This window comes from Anastrepha obliqua, chromosome 3 (genome assembly GCF_027943255.1).
Source record: "Anastrepha obliqua isolate idAnaObli1 chromosome 3, idAnaObli1_1.0, whole genome shotgun sequence".
Classification (NCBI taxonomy): Eukaryota; Metazoa; Arthropoda; class Insecta; order Diptera; family Tephritidae; genus Anastrepha; species Anastrepha obliqua.
This window is the reverse complement of record NC_072894.1, coordinates 112,236,026-112,257,309: the sequence shown is the minus strand read 5'-3', so window position 1 is coordinate 112,257,309 and position 21,284 is coordinate 112,236,026. Positions and strand designations below refer to the sequence as shown.

Genomic DNA, 21,284 nt, shown 5'->3' with positions numbered 1-21,284 from the left:
GTCGAACCAGTGATGTCATTTGTAAAAAAAGCGAAAGCTTAATAAATTTGTTCGAGCGGCACAAGGAAATCGATAGATAAAGGCAGCGTACTTATTTTTATGTTCGTATAACGGTATTTGGCTCTTATTATAATTTAATAAAAATATGGACATTTTTACCACAATACATATGCACGTTTATTTTCTCACTTATTTCTACATTACTAAATTAAATATAAGTAGCTATTATTATCATACAATAAATAGCTATATCAATTAATTAATGGAGGGAAATTTTTTAACTGAAAGCAAAACACTTAAAGCCAAACAAATACTTTTTTTCTTTCCTCTTTGTCTTTTCGTTTTTAAAATATTTTAAATCATACATAATGCAACTCCTGATTTTATAAAAATATTTTAAGTTCTTTACCGGATGCATCGTATCAATTTGTGGTTTGTAGTTTTAAACAAATTTCTAAACTAATATTTAAATCAGGTTTGTATTTATTGATTAATCGCAGCAAATTTAGTTTCTTATGTTTTGAGTTATTCGATTCTAGTTCATAAAGTGTAGACAAATTTACTAATAAACTTTCATTGAGTGATTTTTGTGGATTCAAATTGATGGCGTGTTCGAATAGTTTTATAGCATCCTTTAATTTTCCCTCGTAAAGCAAACAGACGCCCATGTTGTTGAGTATCATTGTGTTGCCAGATTCCAAATGCAATGCTTTTTGAAAAATGGTATAAGCGCCACGAAAATCATTTTCAGCCACAGTAATTAGCCCTTTGTCAACCAAGTCACGTAGATCGGGTGTGGAGTTTCTGGAAATCCAAAAACAGTTTTTAATTAGGTATTTGGAAATAGAAAAATGTCTTTACATTTCACGCATACGACGAGCCTCTGCAAATTTTTGCTCAGCACCAAAAATGTCACCAATTTGCAGATAAATGCGTCCCCAAGCAGAGTACAAAGCACGACGTTCTTCTTTGTTTAAATCGGTGCTTTCGAGTATCATACCACGTATGATATCGTCAATCAAATTAAATTTTTTCATCTATGTAATAAGAAAGCTTATTTAATTGGTAGCAAAAAATGTAATTTACAACTTACTATCAACGCGCAATTCACTATGGAATGCAGTACGCGTATCTCACGTCGACACCAAAATTGTGCCGCTTCTTTCGGCTCCCGTCCACTAAAATATTTTTTTATTTCATTACATATCACGTAAAGCTCTGAGAGACGATCCAAGCCCAAATGTGGATTGCCCAAATAAATGGGCAACTCGGCGAGTAGCAAACGAAAAGAGAAGCAAGCGATTGAGCCACTTTTGCCATTATACATTTCTGGATAAAACTATCAATAGGAAAAATTAAACTTTATTAAATAATATATATTTTCTAAAAAAACCTTTACCTCATAGTATACATCAGGACGATTGAGCTGATCAAATGGCTCTGCTTCAGTCTGTAGCAGCTCCATTTCACCCAATTTAGCCAAAAGCGCCAGTCGTGTGAACCATAATTGCAGTGAGTGTGGTGAATGTTTAGCCGGTTGTCCGGCTCGACCATATCCTTGACCGTAGATAGTCAGTAAACGCCCAGTTAGATTCACTGCAGAGCGGTAACAACCAGCACTGATCAATGTACGTATGCCACGCTCATCTTGTGTGACATTGTCCACACCGAGAATTTTGCGCTCCGCCAACTCCGCTTCGCCTAAATGTTTCACAACTGCCTCTGCAATAAGGTCAGGCTGTTGTACAAAAAAAACTAAATTAAAAATAAATATAAAGTATGGTATTGAAAGTTTACCAAATCGTTTGGGGTTTGTATGCCTGGTGTAGTTAGCAATGGAGGACGTGTGCCGCCAAACTCGCAAGATGCTGGCTCCCAAAAATTACGTACATAATCGGATACTTTAAGATCGTCCTCGCCATCTGTAGGATTTTCTACATATTCAGGTGCTTTGAAAGCGCCACTAAAGGTATTTGCTGTTAAATTACTGGGCGCCGGTTGTGGCTTTTGGTTTGTGCGTGGTGGTGGTACGGGTGTTGAGTTACTGGCAGCTGGCTCTATTAATTTATTATTATAAACCGACTTCTAAAATTTTTAATCTTTCTATTTACCATTTTCCTTGTGTGCTGTCTTATTTGCCAGTTCATCAAAAAAGCTCGGCGGGTCATCAACGAAGTATTGACTCAAACTTGGACTTCCTAGGGCGGAATTTTTCGAGTCCATGTTACGGAAAGTTCTTTAAGTATTAGAAATTTTAGTTTAGTTGCTATATTTAACAATTTCCAGCGAAAAATCGCTTGTTTCTATTTTTCATGAAAACAACTTTTACACCAAGGCGAGTCCACTTGTACGAATTCGCTTTATTTTCAATTGTGTAGCAGCTGATCACGCATTACATGCATTCACAATGAACATTTGATTAATTTGAAATTTCCGACTTTCGCTACAAAGAAGCTTTTCTTCATTTCATTTTCCACCATGGCACTGACGTAATAAGGGAGATGACAGCGATTTGTTTGGAAAAGAGGTTGGCAAAAATTTAGTTTTTGTTGGCTATACCTCGTTGCCACGATGTACTAAATGCAAGCATGGGGCCAACATCAAACTGTTAATCGGCTCTCAGTGAATTTGAAGGAACCAGCTGACAGCGGTGTGCCGAAAACAATTGAAATTATGTTATGTATCGATAGTCCATGCTTGTCCGTTCTCGTCTGAATAAACTGAACAAAAAAACTGAGATTAGTTGGCCATATTTCGTTGCCACGATTTACAAAATGCAAATATGTCACCAACATCGAACCCTTATAGCCTAGACAGGTATCCACTCTTTCCTGTTCTTCTCTTTAAAAATTTCATTATTTTTTATTCACAATACATATTAAGTGTCATTCTTCGGCAATGTTGTCATCCAAAATTCTCCTAATCTAAATCTAAACCTAAGTGGTTAATCCGGATTAACTATGATTAACATTCTGTCTAGGTTATTAATAGGCTTCCATTGAATTTGAAGGAACCAGATGATTTTTTTTTTCGTAATAAGGGATATGACAGCAGTGAACTTACAACAGAGGTCGACAAAAACTGAGGAAATCGTCCTTGTCTGAGTAACCACTGATGTCAAGTCTCATATGACGTAGCAGCCAAAGTTCTCTTACAATGTCGTTTCGGATGGCCAAATTTATTATTTTTGCGTATTAAACATATAATTGGTGAAGCAGGGTTAAGGAAATAGCCGTGTACCAAGAAACAGCTGTTAGCAAACCTAATAGAAATATTCGTTTTGTTGCTGTAAACATTCTTTTGTTTTACAAAAATGATGTGTTTTTAGTTTGGTATTTAACATTTCGAGCATGGACAATTACGAGAGAAAACAGATTAGAATAACTGATCTAAATTTAGATTGCCTTCTCCGCATCTTGGAGTATTGCAGCGAACAGGATTTGTTAAATCTTTGTCGTGTCCATCGAACTCTACGCAATGTGATTGAGCAGAACATTTTCTATGTGAAAACCTTGGATTCACTTATGTGCGGTCATCGAAATTGCCCGAGGATATCACGAAGGTATTATGGTTGCCTCAGTTTGATTACATTCGTCTATATTATGGAGTAAACATTTTTTAACCTGCAGGACCTACAATTCAATTTCCTACGGCACACGCCTGAACATAGCACGCAATTGGTTACAAGGTCGATATCGCGAGTACGAGTACTATCATCACGCGCAAATGTTTCCCACCAAACTGCTGTTGGAACGTAATATACTATATGTGACATATATGGATTATGTGCGTGTATATGGACGGTCCAATATTGAACCGTTACAAAGGAGATGCCAACAAGAAATCTGCACAAGTTCACGAGGTGACATTTCAAGCTTCACAAAAAAGCGTGACACAATATTTGCTGGACGCGTTACGGGAAATTGTTATATTTGGGAGGATGGTTATGGAAATGAGCAGCAACTGCATAGCGCCAAGGAGTATTTGCATTGCGTAGATTTTGAGGATGATTTGTATGTAACCAGTACGAATGTGTGCGCGAAGTTATGGCGGCGCACTAACGAGTTAGGATTAGTGTACTTAGAACAAGTGGGGGACTTGCCACAAGAATACAAAGTTTTAAAGCTATCCGATGGCGGCGAACGGTTATTTGGCGGGCTATACACCGATGTAGATAGTCACGCACTGCGTGAATACGATGTAGAAACGTGAGTAGACGATCAGCAAATGTCTTGTATTTGCTTTGATTAATATTTATGTTTTCATTTTAATTACAGCGGAAAAGAAACTGTACTTAATTCCAGAACACTCTCTATATACGATTTACTTATTAAGGATGAACACGTATTATTCACAGGAAATTTTGATACCACCTGCCGCATGTATGATCGACGTTCGCATCGTGATGAAGCCGTGTTTGAAGATCCTTTCGATTCATCATTTTATTGCATTGAATATGATGGCTTGTATGCACTTCTGTGCGGCACAAAATACCATAGTCGTGTGAATTTATATGACATACGCATGCCAAACAAATATCAACAATTATACTTTCCACGTCGCAGTAGAAGATCGAAAAATCAAAGTTCTCCCGTATATAGTTTAGCCTGTGATAATCGTTATCTTTTCGTTGCAACGGATCACAATTTACGAGTCTTCGATTTCAAATATAATTGTGAAGAATGTCGAGACTATCGCGATATATTCAGTGACAAGCGCCGTATGACCGCACTTAAATTTTAGAAAAGAGCTAATTAACCCATGAGTAACATCCTTATTTTTCTTTCTACTCAACTAACAGTTTGGGGTTAGGGATATAAAAAAGTATACCTTAAAGTAATAAAATAAAAGTTGTTTGTTTATAAGTTATGTTATGTTATGTTAGAGTAGTGTACTGGGTATATTCTCTTTCCACAAGATGCCGCTATCATTCCTAGAAAAAAACAAAATGTTGGTTCTTATGCGCCTGCGGTAAAAAATTTACCCAGGATGTTACTTAAGGGTTAACGGAATATTAATGGAGAACAGAAGTATTTTACGCAAGTCATATTAACAAAGTAAAAATTACTGCCTAGAAATATCTGCTGTCACGTTTTATACAGTTAATAGAAAGGACGAGTTAGGAGGATGCGAAGAGCTTGACATTTCTTTGAGGTTATGTAAGAATTAAAACTTGCACCAAATTTAAATGATTTTAAAAATTGTAGGATTTACTATTAATCGCTTTTAAATTAATTGCAGAAACCTTTTTGACAGGTGCACTTACGTATGGAAAGTAATCTAAGCTAAATCAAGCAGAGGAATATATTTTCAATGTCTTGCCTTCGTGGATGATAAGTGATAAGTGGTTCACTAGACAGGGCTAGTTTACTGGGGCGCCAGCCCTTGGTCGGGAAAAACCCGAGTCATTCCGGTAACGTAGAACCGGCTGCCATGGGAATGGTCTTGCCTTCGTATTTTTGTCTTGCCTTCGTATTAAATATCGGTTTAAAGTTGCTTATATTTTTATTGCAAAATTGCATATTTTAAACTAGATGTACCTTAAAAGTATTGTTTTAGAAACAAACAAAAAAGAAATAAATAAATGCACTCCGTCGTTGGATGGATTATTTCGTTGCCATTTGCAGTTTAATTTGTGCAAATATTTTGTTCATCAATGCGACGTGTTTTGACTGCCCACTTTTTTGTTTTTGTTAAATGTAAAATGTAAGTTTTTGAGTAGGAGAATAAAAGTATAGAAAGCTGTAGTACTGCTGATTAAAAAGCTTTTCTTAGTTCAGATTACGAAGAGTAAAGAACAAAAATGGCGTAATTCTGAGTATTTTTTATGAAAAAGCATATGTTGTTGTTATTGTTGTGCCAGCTTACTATAACCTATTTAGAACATGTTGAACATCAGTCATTATGTCAATGTCAGCCAACGGTGGGCCCAATAAATAAGCTGCTTTCAGGCGGAGGGATCAGAGGAAGGGGGCGTTAGATGACTAGATTTAAGCTGGCATTATAAACGATGCCATTAAATTTGTGTATATTTCTCGCTGTTCTCTGTTAGTTCGCCAATTGTTTTGCGACCCCCACACTCTATTTTTTTTTCCTCTGCCAAATCCTCCCCGTCTTTCAATTTTTCTTTGTATCAGCAGTTGTAAAATATAGTATTTGTTGCCTCTGTTTATACATATATCCGAAATAAGCGAATATTCGTTTTTTCATGACCGTTAGCACAGTTATAAGTGTGCCATCGATTTGTATTCATAATTGAAGTTTGACGTCTTTCGTCCATTTGGCAGATAGGGAGGGTGTAGTGCAGTGCAGAGTGTTAGGTTCCGTGTAGGGAAAAGATGAGAGAGATAACTGTTTACCATTGCATGTAAGTCATCAATGTCATTGTCGTATGCCAATATTAAGCAACCATAGGCACAAGAGATCAGTGAAATTACTTTGGATGTTTCACATCTTGTGGGACCGTATCAGGCCGTTTTGAAAATCAAGGTTCTAGTACAAAATATTAAAATGGCAAATACTTTTCATAAAAAATTATGAAGTGGAATGTAAAAAATATTCTACCTATAAGTCTTTCGCATTGCACTATTTGCTCGATCAAGATATTTCGAGCGAAATTTCGATTTTTCAGTTCATTTAAGCTGTCTTATACATATATTTTGTGTCATAATTTTATAAGTTAATAAACAATCGAATGTATGTATGTAAATGAATAATAAAATTTTTTTTTATTAAAACTAGTTTTATTTAATTTAGCTATTTTGAAATTTTTTCGTCGTGACTCTTCCGCGAATTTTTTGAATTCATTGATGAATCTTAAGAGATCCAGAAGAGTATGAACTTTATCCATACTCAGTACATCGCACCTCAACAGCCTAAGTCTGATTCTAGAAAATGCCAGACTGCTACAGAGAAAATGCTCTGCAGTATCCTCGGTTTCGCGGCACTATAGACATATTCGGTCGTCAATGACTCCCATGGTAGCCATAGGGCCTTGTGCTTACACTTACCAGTACTCTCAGGTCCTTCCTACTAAGTTCTAGGAGAAAAGTCGCTAGTTTCCTGTTTGGTTCTTTCACAAGGCACTTGGCTTCTCTACAGGAACTCAACGCAGCCCAACGTTTTCTATGAGCCCTTAGTCGGGAAAAACTCGAGTCATTCCGGTAACGTAGAACCGGCTGCCATGGGAATGACTCGTTCCTTTAATACCACCCAAATAAGACAAACTTTGTTGTGTTTTGCAACACTGCTCAGTTCTATTTTACACCGACTAATTTCGAAAAGCAGCGTGGGGCTATGTTCAGAAACGCATTATAATGCGCAGTACTTGCAGCGCTGGCAGCACTGTTGTTGAAAAATTGCAAATAGATTTGTTGCATTTATGAAAGCGCTGTGCATTAAAATAGAATTGTTTGGAAAAGTTTGGTCATGGGCGATGTATGTGAGGAAAAAACCGATAGTCTTTTATTAAATTTAAGAAAAAAAAAAAACGTGTAAGCTCTTTTTCCTCCTTCTCGACGTGAACTCGTTCTCCATGCTCAGTCGGACTCTGAGCAGTAATTTTATCTCCGATTTACTAAAGTAATCACTAAAACCAAGAAAAGTATAATAAAATAAAGTTTAAATATCGTATTTTTCATCAATTTTTGTATTAAAAGCTAAAATAAATAATTAAATACCCACTTTTCATCAGACATTGTACTAGCGTATTTATTGGCAGTGTGAACATTTTTGCTGCAAATAATGCACGACTTTTGATACAAAAATGACGTTTAAGAACGCGTTGCATTTGCAGTACTGCCATATTTGCATTTTTGAACGCATTGCTCACTCTGAAATGGTATGTTGCGCATTATAATGCATTGTTGAACATACCTTGGGTTAACAAGGGCTCTTAGTGCAGCTTGACTGCCACTACAAATTCCAATACTATTGCTAAATAGTATAGTGACACGCATGAAGAGGTTGGGGGTAGTCAGAATTTTCAAAAAAATACAATAGTATTTTTGTTTTTTGCATTTTCTTAAAGTATAATATCTTACAAATATTGTGAGGAAATTTCAAGTGAATCCGACAAATATTTGTCGAGTTATTCAACAATTAAGAAAGAAGGGCGCTGATTTCAATAAAATGTATACTGCTTTTGAAAAACATAAAAAATTCCTTTTTTTTTAAACATTTTTTCTGGGAAATCTGAAAAATATTTCCTGAGGCCGTCATATTGTTCATTTTGAAAAAAAAAACTTCGATTTTAGATAAATCTCCAAGGATTTGTGATGATCACCGCAAGGGACTTCTAGAGAAACGGGCTCCACACAAACAACGATAAATTTTACAATTATGAACTTTTGTTTTGGAAATTTTGCTACAGTCAAGTCGAAACATGATGTATTTATGCAATGTAAAGGGTGATTTTTTAAAAGCTATAGGAAAGTTTTTCAAAAAAACACACGTAAAATTCAGAAAAAAGCATGAAACTTTTATTTAAATCGATAGTACAGTCCATATAATTTAATGTTTGAAGATTATTTCATGCAAATGCTGACCGCGACTGCGCTTCAAATGGTCCATCCGCTTAGTCCCATTTTGGCATACTCTTTCCAATGTTTCGGCCGGTATCTCACATATAAATGCTTTAATGTTGTCTTCCAATGCGTTAATTGAAGCAGGCTTGTCTGAATAGACATGAGCTTTAACATAGCCCCACAAAAAATAATCTAAAGGCGTTATATCGCACGATCTGGGTGGCCAATTGACAGGTCCCGAACGTGAAATAAAATGTTCACTGAATTCGCCTCTCAACAAGGCCATTGTTACGCGTCCTGTGTGGCATGTGGCACCGTCTTGCTGAAACCACATGTCTGGCATTTTGGGCAAAATAAAGTTGGATATCATTTCACGGTAGCGCTCACCATTCACAGTTACGTTACGATTCGCAGCATCTTTAAAGAAGTACGGTCCAATGATACCTCCAGCCCATAAACCGCACCAAACTGTGACCTTTTCTGGATACATTGGTAGCTCTTGCAATTCTTCTGGCTGATCTTCACTCTAAAATCGATAATTTAGCTTATTTACGTACCAATTGATCCAAAAATGAGCTTCGTCGCTGAACACAATTTTTCGACTTTAAACTTTCTTAACAGAACACGCATTTCTATAATAAAATTCAATGATTTGCAAGCGTTGTTCGTTTGTAAGACGATTCATGGTTAGATTATAGACCAAACTGAAGATGCTTGACAGTGAAACAAAACACGAAACGTGCGTCAGCTGTTTAAACCAAGTTTTTAAAAAGATAATAGCTAAAAAATCACCCTTTATTTATTTTTGTAAAATAAAGCAAAAAAAAAATATTGAAAATCATCATTTTTTCGGGCCTCTGACTACCCCTAACCCCCTTTAAGAAATGTATTTTTTCTATTTGATCATTAAATGGTGAACGATTTGTTTTAGCTTGGTTTTATAATAAATATTTATATTTCTGTACATAAACATATTTATAAGGTGTTTCAAAAAGGAACCTATGCAACATAGTATTACAAAGTGAGGTTATATTAAATAGTTTGACAGAAAATGATTTAAGGCTATACTTAAAGTTACACAACAATAAATATTGGAAAATACAGCTTTGAAGACGCCAACAACACTGTCCAAATGAAACTTTGTGCGCTATGAAAGAAATATTTAACCTACACCACTTATAAAAAAGAAATTACAGGTGTATATAATTTTAGTTTTTTTTTTATTATACATTTTTCTTTTAAATTGCTGTACACGTATACAGTGGCTGTGTCAATGTGTAGATTAAAAGTGTTATACTGTTATTTAAGGTGAAGAGAAGGTGCTTAAGCTGAAAAAACTGTAATAATTGCTATTTAATCACAAGGTCTTAAATGTACACCACATACCCGAGTATATGAACGAATATTAATATATCGAATATACATACGAGGGGTGGCTTATAATACTACGCTTTAAGGTACTTAACGATGACTCAACATCTCGTTACTGATAATATTAATTACGTGTCTAATTGTTAGTACGAGTATAAATAACTGCTCCCTTTTTATTTGCTTCCACAAAAATTATCACTGGAAAAAGCAATAACGGAAACGAAAGAGAAATCGACCAACCACTCTACAGTTCGGATTTGGCTCCCAGTGACTTTTTATTTTATATAAATCACAAAAACAAAAAAGACTTAAAAAGACGAACATATTTGGTCGATAAGGATATGAAGACGGTCGTAGAGAACCACTTTGAAGAGAAATCTCAATACAATTATTTCAGTGTCACATTATACTGACATTGTGAAAAGTGTATTTCACTTGAGCGGGATTACATTGAAAAATAAAAAATATAAAATCATACATCATTAAGTACCTTTAGACTTATCAGCCACCTCTCCTATAATGTAAACAGGTGTGCAATTTAAAGTATTTGCTTTTTCGTGTGTTTCCTGGAATATTAGGGGCTGCAACTGTTGATGTCTTAATAAAATTTGTAATAGTATATTAAATAATAAATACATTTACACAGTTGTTAAGAAAAAATGTGTTTGATATCAAACATTTTACACCAAACCAACTTTGAAATTGTGCGAAAAAACGTGGAATTTGCAAACTGTTTGTTTCAAACAATACTTATCGATAAACTAAATAAAATTTTCATCTCGAACTTTGACGCCTACACTGACTAAAAAGTAAAATTCGTTTCAATCGTTTTATAAGTAGTTAATTTGTAGGAAATATTATTTCTTAATTTATTTAAAAACTATTTTTAATTTTGTTTAAAAACTATTTAAATGTTTTTTTAATAATTTGTTATGAATTTTTTAAGCACACACAATAACTCGATTCCGATTTTTAAAGAAAATCTAGTTTTACTGCATAGTAGCAGCTGATTCATAAATAACGAAACGTGTACACCGATAAATAATGAAAACATTGGAGAGGAAAATCACTAAATAATTATTATTTCTTTATAAAAATCAATAGATTAAAAAAATATTTGTATGCGATTACTTATTTTGCTGCATTTTCTTTCAACCAAAATATTTTGAATGGTGTAAAAAAAATTTCTTTAAAATCTTATGACAAAGAATAATTGTATCACACAAATTTCTAAAGTGTTTTTTCTATACGCTTAATGCAATAGTTTTAATTTGGTGAGCATTATAAATATGTAAAAAAAAAGACACAAAAAAAAAAACAAAATTATTAAGTTGCTTAATGAATTGTAAAGTGTATGTACACGTAACCCTTTGACATTTTTCTTCTTTAATTTTATTAAATATTTTGTTTTCTTTTAGTCTAATAATTTGATAATTTTTAATTTTAATAATGATCCGTTGTTTTTTAATATAAATGATCTTCCAATTAAACTCCTTTGAATGCATAAGTGACAGTCCTTGGCCGGATATAAGTCCGGGCCGTTCCGGTTACGTAGAACCGACTGTCCTTTTAATCGATAACTCTAGCCGCGCACTTAGTTTTTATTATTTGCTAAAGCTAAATTGGCTTTATATTAAATTCTTAATTGTAATTCGTTTTGCTATAATTTTTTAGTTTCTTTATTGTTTATACGCATTAAACTTAATACAAAATAATATGCAAAGCTTAACCTCCGGTTTTTATCTTGAATTGCAGCCCCGATATATCCCAAAGAAAATGGTTTTCAATATCAACAATAGATTTTATAGCGATGAGTTTTACTTTAACTGTACCTTCGATTTATTAAATATCGAATTATTTTCAGGAATATTCGTTGAATATTTAATTTGTTTATTATAGACGCCTCGCGCCTTCGGTTACGCTTCCCGCATTTACATACAAACTGCAACATATTCTGTTTATGGACGTGTGTGTGATTGCTCTTTGCCAACTTATTTCATTTTTCATTTTTCACTTTTTATTTTTGTTTCATTTTTATTAATTAACTATACATACGTAAAAACTACATACATACTTTTGCTTATTTCGTATAACACATAAAAAATGTATTACTTACTTAAATATTTTAATTTTGATTTTGCTTGTTTTGCTTTTGCTTTTGCTTTGTCGTGCCTTTTTAGTTAGTACTTTTTCACTTTACAAGCGCATTGTAGTAATATAGTATTTCTGTGTTGTTGTAATTTCTTTGAGCTACGAACTAACAAGAGTGCATTTTATGAACAGTCCCTGTGCTTCAACTATCACTATTGTTGGTACTATTACAAGTTGGCGAAGTTGTGGAATTTGAGTTATTAGTTAATAATATGTCGGCGGTAGTAGACGCGGTTGTTGGTTCGGTTTTTTGTGTAGTTTCGGCGGTTTCATTCAAGGCGGCCGCTATTTCACCGTTGAACTGCAAAAGGCAACCCAAAGCACCAAAGTAACCCTCGTGTTCGAGGAAAAGTGCCTTCAGCGTGCCATTTGACCAGAACTCCATGGCGTAGGCGAGCAATTTCATTGAAATGGGATTAACGCGCAAGAAGTTGCCGACAAAGACGACCTAACATTAGGAGATTAAGAAAAAAACATATTTATTAAAGTTAAAGCAGAATTCGTTACTAAAAATTTACTAATTTCATATGAAAATAGTTTTTCTAATTTTCTATTTTGAAATTTTTCTTACCTTGTCCATTTTCTCATTCAAGGCACACATACGTGCAATTGAGCCAATATTGTTAGTTATTGTAACCAAGGTTGCATTGGCCAAATCCTCCCGCGATACCGACGAGCGTTTATCCTTAATGTGCATTTGTCCAAAACTGCAAATAGTTAAATTTGTATTTGTATATAATCGCATAAAAAGAAGTTAATTAGTTACGTTAAATACCTGGATGCCACTAAATCGCCGGTCAAGCCGAAACGATCATAGTCACCGCCATAGATGTCACGCACCAGTTTATCCACTTTACGATTGTCTCCTTTGGTTGCGAGCTGTATTGCCTCTTCAAACGAATTGCAGCCGGTTAGCAAACAGCAGAGGCCAAGGAATGTACCGCCACCCAAGCTATGTATAGAAAGCAATTCATATAAATATGTATTCTTAGTTAAAAGATGTTATGTGATAAAAATAGGAACTATTTTCTAACAAAAAATGTGTGGGCCTCTACATAAATTACACAGCCTTTTAAATAAAAATGTTTCGGATTTATATCCGGTTAAGGACTGTCACTCCACGTTTATGTGTGGAGAATATTTATGCTCCAAAAATAACAAATACATCAATTTACGATTTACCGACACACAAAGAAATTATTATTAGAAAGGAACCCATTTCCAGGTTCGCTTCTTTTTAATTGTAACCCTCTTCAAAATGTAATTATTTCGAAAATTTAATGAAGATTAATGAGGGGTCGGCCTATGCTGGTGAACTATGCACTTTCGCCTATAATTGCCTTTACAACGTTTACGCCCCTCCAACCCTCAAGTGAATAGTGGGAACGGAACGATGTAAGACAGAGAGTATCCATCCCTGTATAAACAGAAGGCTCAAAGCTCGAGTGCAGAGTGGTAGCAGGTGTATAGTCCGAGCATCTGGGGGGTTTCCTTTAATTTTCGGCTTCCCAACTACTGTAGTGTCTTCGACGCTGAACCGATGGCAATAACAAAAGCCATGAAGATATCTACACTTTCACTGATAGCCAGGCGCCGATAAAATACCTCACAAAGCAGTCGACGACCTCTACATGATGATGAAATGTCGCACATTTCTTCAGAGGACTCAGTCATTTCATCCAAAAGTAACATGGGTTCCTGGCCCTTGTGACATTGAGGGTAACTGTAAGGCCGATGAACTAGCGAGACTTGGCATTAAGTTGACTGATGAGTACACAGACAATGACATGCCTACAGACATGTAAGCTACTTATCTTTGAGGAAATTGTAAGAGCAGCGAATGGAAGATGGCGTAATGAAACCACCTGCAGAATCGCTCGACAATTGTGGTCGACTCTCAATGCTAAACGCACAAAATCTCTGCTAAGCCAAAATAAGCACAGTCTTATCACACTGACTAATAGGCAGATACGCCCTGAGAATGGGCGTGCAAATACATAACTTCGGCAGCAGCTCTCTAGATGAGGAAGAGACGATCTCGCACCTCCAGTGCCATTACCTGCTCTATCCAGACGTAGATTTACGATTTTAGGTAGATAATCTTTAAAGAGTTGGAAGATCTCAGTACTGCGGAAATCAGGGATATTCTAAAACTTTTGAAAAGTATGCGCTGGCTTTAGGAGAGATAAGAACAAGTTCCCCACGCGGTATCACAATAGGCTGTGAGGCCGAGTGTGTCTCACAGTGGACAACTGCTTCAATATAACCTAATCTAATCAGTTATAGGAGGCCAGTGTATTTTAAATTTCCAGGTTAATGACTTAACTTTTAGATGAAAAAGGAAATTAAAACATACCTTGTGCCTGAGACACGCTTGTAGTTGTCTGGTCCATAGACAGCCAGTATCGACACACCAGAGCCGACATTCACCAAAATAAATGGATACGGCTTGGAGAAATCAAAAGCACGCTTTTCGCTTTTCCTGCAAGATAAAAACCACAAAGTAAGTCATTAGATTTAGCGTGACATAGTCGTAAAAGTCATACTCACATTATATCACGCGCATTCTCATAGAAATAGCACTCTGTGGGATTCTGCACCTCTGCAAAGAGTATGCCTTTGATAAGCGTATCGAGTTCATCGAATTTGGCGAGTTTCATATTGACTTGCTGTATTGGAAAAATCGGAAAGTATTGAAAAATGATTAGTTTTATTATTATACGCCCTTTTTCTGTTTTGCTTATCACCTGTCGGAATTCATTTTCAAACTTGAATGCACCACCACCAGTCGCACAAACTGTAGTCACCAATTCAGCCATGCCCTTTTGTTTGGCCAATAGGAGGAAATTGCTCATGTCAGTGGTTTGGAAGCGGATGAAATGCAGTGAGCCACGGCGTTTGCGTATCTCAACATTGTCCATCTGGAAAAGATTAAAAAAAATATACATAAATATGTATAAGTAAAAAAAGCTCGTTAAATCTAGATATGTATTTTTTTTTCTCCTTCTCTGCTTTGTGTTACAAGAGATGTGTAAAGTGTCATTCAGTGGCGGCGTGCAAGGTCAAGTATTGACATTGGAACACAAACGGGTTTACAAATTTACATATGCTTTGAGGGAAATCGCATCACCCTGGTATACTTGTCGGCTTTGGTGTAATGAAAATTCAATTTAAATTCATGCAATACATGAAGCTTTGGAAGATTGTAAAATGCTATTAGCTCAGAGCTACGTTTTTTCTTTTTAAGTTATAAATAAATAGGTTCAACTCTAGGCGACGCGAGGTGAGAGAGATAAATCTAACGATTTTATCGCTTTGTGTATTTTATGCATATGCAAATTTTACGAAAACCTATTTAGGAGTATTTAAATAAACTTTCTAAACTTATTCAAACTAAAACATATCAATTTATCATTTTCTCATGGTGAATACCAAAATATACAAATATACTATATCGCACCCTAAATACAAAAGGGTCACAACTCAAAATGTACTTCTGCTCAAATATGAACGAGACGTTATCAATAAAACGGTCCGCGGATGACATATGGCAAAAATAAATTTTTTGTTTTTTGGTAGGACTGTTATACTATAAGCTTACATGGCAAATTTCAGCGTGATATGTCAAATAGTTTGTTTTCTGTGCTACTGTAAACAAGTCAAGCTCGAGTGTGGAAAATTTTGAGTTGTGACCCTTTTGTATTTAGGGTGCGATATGTATATGTAACTATCCGTATTTTGAAATCATACAGTAAAGTGTTGGGCAGACAAGGGAGGAGTATACTCCGCATATAGTACACCTTGATGTATATCTAGCTCGAGGTATATTCCCATCATGAATAGCTTGCTTTCCCAAAAATTTACGCTAGAGATAAATGAGACTTCTCACACAGATAGAGCCGGATGTGGATGGCCTTTAGAATAGGTCGAGATATATCCCCTCATGAATAGGTTATTTTCTTTTCAGAAAAAATCAAAGAAACTGCGCTAGAGATATATGACACCCCCACCCAGAGGGAACCTTATGTGGATGGTCTCTAGAATAGCGGTTGTCACGAATAGCTTGCTTTTCTTCTCAAAAAATACCCAAAAAAGTTACGTTAGAGGTAAATTAGATGACTTACACAGATGGAGACTTATGTGGAAGACCTCTAAAATAGCCGAGATATATCCCCATCATGCTTGCTTTGCTTTTTAGAAAAAGACATATAAATTGCAATAGAAGTAAAAAGATCTCTAGAATATAAAATCTTTACCTATGATCTGGAAAACTCACGGAAGGAATTTTAGTATGGCCGAAATTTTCATTGCTCATTGTACTTAAGGCCAAGAGAAAAAATTGAAAGGATAGGGAAAGACTCTTTGCTAACTTCTCACACTCTTTTATGAATCTTATCCGTTTTTAATATTCAAATCTCAAAATTTAACATCTAAGTTTGGCGAACGCCGGATAGCGACATGTAATCTACTGGTGACTTCTTATAAGTTTAGGTGTCACCTAATTTAGTTAGAAAGCTAAAAAAAATTACGCAGGCGACTAATATCATGATATTCGAATCTTAACCGCGCCAAAGCAGAGCTATTGAGGATAAGATACGCAGTGGACAAAGCTACAAACGTGCCAAAACACTACTATTCGGACAGCGACGGGATGCCTCCTCATGCTTCCTCTACAACACCTACATAATGAGGCACAGATGCTTTCTGTAAAGGAGCGCAACAAAAGGTTCAGCAAATAATTTCTACTAGGTTGCTGCCACAGGTTTCAACTACCTGCTTGAACCAGAGCCGCTTCCCAGGCACGTCTTCAACTACTCCGACGAGATCCAGGACAAAACAAACCGAGTTTAGACATACACTTAACGACATTCATCGGGAGACATTTACCACCTTCTTAATCTCATGAACCCCGAATGCCACAATCGGAGTCCAACCACCACCTACAACGGGTGTCGTTTCGACGACAGTCGGTTCTACGTTACCGAAACGACCCGGATTTATATCCGGCCAAGGACTGTCACTCCACTAGCAATCCCCGTATGTAAATATGTATGGGGAATGTTTATGCTGCTACAACAACAACAACAACGGATGAAGAGCTCCAGCTACCACGAGAGACCCGCGTAACCTTGGCACAATTACGTTCTGGATACTGTAGCAGGTTAAACTCCTACCTATCCAGAATTGATTTCGACATACTAAACATATCGCACCCTAAATACAAAAGGGTCACAACTCAAAATTTTCCACACTCGAGCTTGACTTGTTTACAGTAGCACAGAAAACAAACTATGTGACATATCACGCTGAAATTCGCCATGGAAGCTTATAACAGTCCTACCAAAAAACAAAAAATTTATTTTTGCCATATGTCATCCGCGGACCGTTTTATTGATAACGTCTCGTTCATATTTGAGCAGAAGGGACATTTTGAGTTGTGACCCTTTTGTATTTAGGGTGCGATATGTCTGGCATGTGAAGGCACTCTGCACGATACTAACCACATTTTCACATGCCCCATTAAACCCACTCACCTAACACCCCTCTCCCTCTGAAACCTCGGAGGAAAGCGCAAGTTTCCCGGGCGTACCGTTAGATGAGCTAGACAAAGACGACCGCTAATCTACATTGCACTGACAGGGTATAGTAAGCTGCTACAACAACAAGGATTAGAAGCTGAAGCGATTCTAGATTAGTACCTTTTTATTCTATCCTTGCATGAGAAATAATATTGAGGATCACATAGATCTTATTTATGGACAATTTCGGTTTAAGCATCCCCACCATTATCGACTGTTGCGACTCGGTTAAGCTGATAAACTCCCACGACCACCTTTAATCCACCCGTTACTAGGCGGATCTTGCAGCATTACATATTAAGTTATTAGCTTCAGTGTAATCGTGACCTATAAGCAGTTCGCGGGCACTCACAGCACTTACCTTCTTCGGAGAAACCATAGCTGCCTTTCCTCGGCAGCCCACAACATACAGTTTTTTGCAAAATCATTCTGACGTTGCGATTATTTCAGTTTGATAAGTACATAAGTATTCGGAGACGACAGAGAGGGCAGTTAGTCCAAGAATTTATGTTTATTTATGACTAACAAAATTAAAGAAACTAATCTCGCTGAACCTGTTGAACAAAATCAACTTTGGGCTTGGTAAGTAAAAAATTTGATTCTCTAAATTGAACATATATAGGGATATCTAATAAGAGGTGTTATTTTAATATCCAAAAAAAATGCTATTTTTTAATAGCTTATGCTCAAATATGAACGAGACGTTATCAATAAAACGGTCCGCTGATGACATATCGCAAAAATAAATTTTTTGTTTTTTGCTAGGAATGTTATAAGCTTACATGGCAAATTTCAGCGTGATATGTCATATAGTTTGTTTCCGGTGCTACTGTAAAAAAGCAAGCTCGAGTGTGTTCTTCGAATTCTCTTTTATGATAACGTCTCGTTCATTTTTCGTAGAAGGTATAAATGATCGGATGTTTATTTCATTATAGAGAGGAAGATATGCCGTTATAAGAAGAAGATAATATCAGGCAAATGACCTCCACGACCATGCTTACAGGACAATATCCTTTTCATGAAATTTTCCATAATCGAATTGCAAAGTGGCTGCCCAATGACCTCGATAGCCTCACGAATTCCATCTTTGAGGTCTTGAATCGACCCTGGGCTGTTGGCGTAGATCTTCTTTCACGTGGCCTCAAAGAAAAAAGTCCTAAGGTCTCGGTGGCCAATTGTGATCACCTCTTCGAGAGCTAACACGGTCCGGAAACTTTTCCCGTAAAAGATCAATGGTTTCGTTGCTTGTGTGGCACGTAGCGCCGTCTAGTTGTCCAGATCAATGCCATCCAATTCCGGCCATAAAAAATCGTCTCTAATCTAATCTAAATAACACCTGTTATTGGAAACCCCTTTAAAATTGACTTTTACACTCTTTATTGGTTGTTTGACCGAGCCGCGACCGTGACCGAGGGGCGACCGCTATTAGAAGAAATTAACTTCACAAATTTGGGAAGGACGAACACCTATGGTCAAGTTTTACAGTGAAGTGTTTTCAGTTTTCATGGCAATATTCAGTACTCTATTTGGTTTGGCATTGTCTGCCGAGAGGCAACAGCTAATAAAATCACTTTCGGATTAATAATCTAATAAATATGTCAAGCACCTGTGCACTTACCACAAATCCATGCGCAATCATATAAATTTTGTTTTGGGGGAAATGGGATAAGCACACTTTTAAATGAAAAAGTGTGATTTCAAAACTGATAAGAAATACCTTTTTGGTTTGTTTTTATTGGCAAGCCAACTAGCGCATGCTAACTACTACATATGTATGGAGTATGTAGTTGAATGCATTCCGACAGCTCGCGAGTCAAAAATGTCAATTAAAACATTTCATTACATTAAATGTGGCGGAGCAGACGAAACTATGCCACAAAAGGATTATGAAAAACGCAAATTTGCCCAGCAACAGGCAAATTGTCTATGGTAAATATACTCGTATAAAAATACTTATATACACATATGTAAATGTAGAGCAGACGCTTTTCGAATGTATGTACATAAAATTACATAAGAATAATTACATTATATAGTTAATTAATTTAAAAATGTGGTTTCCATTAGTGAGAAACTAAAAAAGTAGTAATCGAATAAAAAAGTTTAATTAAACCTTTACTAACTACTCCAGATGGCAGATCGTTTTTTATGAGAAGCTTTTTCATGGCAGAAATACAATCGGAGGCGGTTTGCCATTGCTTGCCGAGGTGGGACCGCTCTTAGAAAATATACCTCCTATCATTGGCCACACGGGCCACCGAATCCGGGCCTTACCGAATGATGGTCACGCACCATCCCATTCGGCTATGACGGCCGCTACATTCTTCTTAGGTTTCACAATTGGTTTAGATGTGTTTATCGCCGTCTAATTTTTTTTGGAAGAGTCATCAAAAAAGCAAATGTGCCCTTTCACAGATTTCTAAGTTTCGTTCAACATTTTCAATTAACAAAACTAGTGGACTGGCTGACATAACAGCGCGCGCGTGGAGGTCATGTGGCAGCTACTACAATGTAGGATAGGACACGATGAGTTGACGCGCAGCCCACACTTCCTGGAGCGCCCTACAGGTAGTCCAGAGGATCGCAATACTCTCATTTCCCTTGTCTAGCAAGCTTATCCGCCTCGCACTTCCCTGCAATATCACTGTGATCAGGTACCCAAATGAGCTTGATATCAAAGAATTCGAATGTGATCGAAAGAGCAGCCAGGCATTTCTCGACCAGTTTTGAGTGCTCGAGCTCAGGGTCCTGATTGTCGCGAATACGGTGAGTGATTGATAGTTAAAATGCGATGTCTAGTCACAAAATTAGTCACAAGAGTGGATCGATGAGATGGTGCATTATCATGCAATAAGCGCCAGCTTCCTCCTTCGCGGTATTCAGGGCGAATTCGACGATTGCGATGCAACAAACGCTTCAAAACGCCAAGATAGATAATTGCATTGACGGTTTCGTCCGTTGGCACGAACTCCTTATAGACAATTCCCTTGGAATCGTAAAAAAAACAAATGAGCTTGATTTTTGACTTCTCCAAACGCGATTTTTTGGGTGGTGGTTCGTCTGTGGCCTTCCATTCGGCACTTAGACGCTTAGTTTCAAGTTGATGTGGGAAACACAACACTTCACCATTAGTTACAATGTTGTAAAGGAAATTCTTGTCTTTTCTCGCCTCTTTAATGAGGTCTTTGGAATTTTGAATTCTGAGCAATTTTTGGTCACAGTTAACTTGTACGGAATGAAATGTGCACAGACCTTTCTTAAGCCCAAATGATCAGTTTAAATACGATAAATCGATGTTTTGGAGATATTCAACTCCGATTCCATGAATTTCAATGATTTTCGGTTCTTTTTTGATAAATTTACGAAGAATTTCGATGGAGTTTTCGGTGATTACTGATTTTGCCCCGTATGTTCTTTGTCATTAATGTGGTCACAACCATCTCTGAAACGTGTACACCACTCATGAACTCTGGCATCATCGCCATAACTTTTTTCAAATCAAATAATTCGGTAACATTTTACCGATTTTAAAACCAAATTTGATATTAGCTCATTGTTCGAAACTCATTTTTGTACCGATGACACAAACATACTGACATTTTAAAAGCAATAACTTGGCTTAAACGGAACCGAATGTCGCCAATCTTTCACTGGAAGT

The 21,284-nt window shown here is 36.4% G+C and overlaps 3 protein-coding genes across 6 annotated transcripts in view; 1 reads left to right on the top strand and 2 right to left on the bottom strand.

Moving 5' to 3' along the window:
• Positions 1-223: 223 nt before the first annotated feature.
• On the bottom strand, positions 224-2,353 carry LOC129242674 (trafficking protein particle complex subunit 12). The gene is made up of 6 exons (XM_054879460.1): positions 2,112-2,353; positions 1,798-2,057; positions 1,400-1,738; positions 1,094-1,339; positions 862-1,037; positions 224-804 (listed from the first exon to the last, which is right to left on the bottom strand). Exons 1-6 carry the CDS (start codon positions 2,221-2,223, stop codon positions 423-425), a joined length of 1,515 nt encoding a protein of 504 aa, XP_054735435.1. The 5' UTR covers positions 2,224-2,353; the 3' UTR covers positions 224-422.
• A 914-nt stretch (positions 2,354-3,267) lies between these two features.
• On the top strand, positions 3,268-5,632 carry LOC129241819 (F-box/WD repeat-containing protein 4). The gene is made up of 3 exons (XM_054878341.1): positions 3,268-3,562; positions 3,630-4,208; positions 4,278-5,632. Exons 1-3 carry the CDS (start codon positions 3,351-3,353, stop codon positions 4,741-4,743), a joined length of 1,257 nt encoding a protein of 418 aa, XP_054734316.1. The 5' UTR covers positions 3,268-3,350; the 3' UTR covers positions 4,744-5,632.
• Positions 5,633-10,114: 4,482 nt separating this feature from the next.
• Positions 10,115-21,284, bottom strand: part of LOC129240277 (pantothenate kinase 3) — a 49,687-nt gene continuing 38,517 nt past the window's right edge. For all 4 annotated transcript variants that reach the window (XM_054875973.1, XM_054875974.1, XM_054875972.1 and 1 more), the window contains exons 3-8: positions 14,795-14,968; positions 14,598-14,716; positions 14,404-14,529; positions 12,823-12,999; positions 12,619-12,754; positions 10,115-12,495 (exon numbers count right to left, since the gene is read on the bottom strand). In XM_054875973.1, the coding sequence (XP_054731948.1) occupies positions 12,190-12,495; positions 12,619-12,754; positions 12,823-12,999; positions 14,404-14,529; positions 14,598-14,716; positions 14,795-14,968 (1,038 nt within the window). In that variant the 3' untranslated portion in view covers positions 10,115-12,189. The remainder of the gene's footprint in view (positions 12,496-12,618; positions 12,755-12,822; positions 13,000-14,403; positions 14,530-14,597; positions 14,717-14,794; positions 14,969-21,284) is intronic.

Bases quoted from the DNA above. Each gene is read 5' to 3' on its own strand.
- LOC129241819 (XM_054878341.1), top strand. From the start codon at position 3,351: ATGGACAATTACGAGAGAAAACAGATTAGAATAACTGATCTAAATTTA. The intron at 3,563-3,629 runs GTATTATGGTTG...TTTAACCTGCAG, and splicing joins TGCCCGAGGATATCACGAAG to GACCTACAATTCAATTTCCT. The intron at 4,209-4,277 runs GTGAGTAGACGA...TTTTAATTACAG, and splicing joins CGTGAATACGATGTAGAAAC to CGGAAAAGAAACTGTACTTA.
- LOC129242674 (XM_054879460.1), bottom strand. From the start codon at position 2,223: ATGGACTCGAAAAATTCCGCCCTAGGAAGTCCAAGTTTGAGTCAATAC. The intron at 1,340-1,399 runs GTAAAGGTTTTT...TCCTATTGATAG, and splicing joins GTCCTGATGTATACTATGAG to TTTTATCCAGAAATGTATAA. The intron at 1,038-1,093 runs GTAAGTTGTAAA...CTTATTACATAG, and splicing joins TAGTGAATTGCGCGTTGATA to ATGAAAAAATTTAATTTGAT.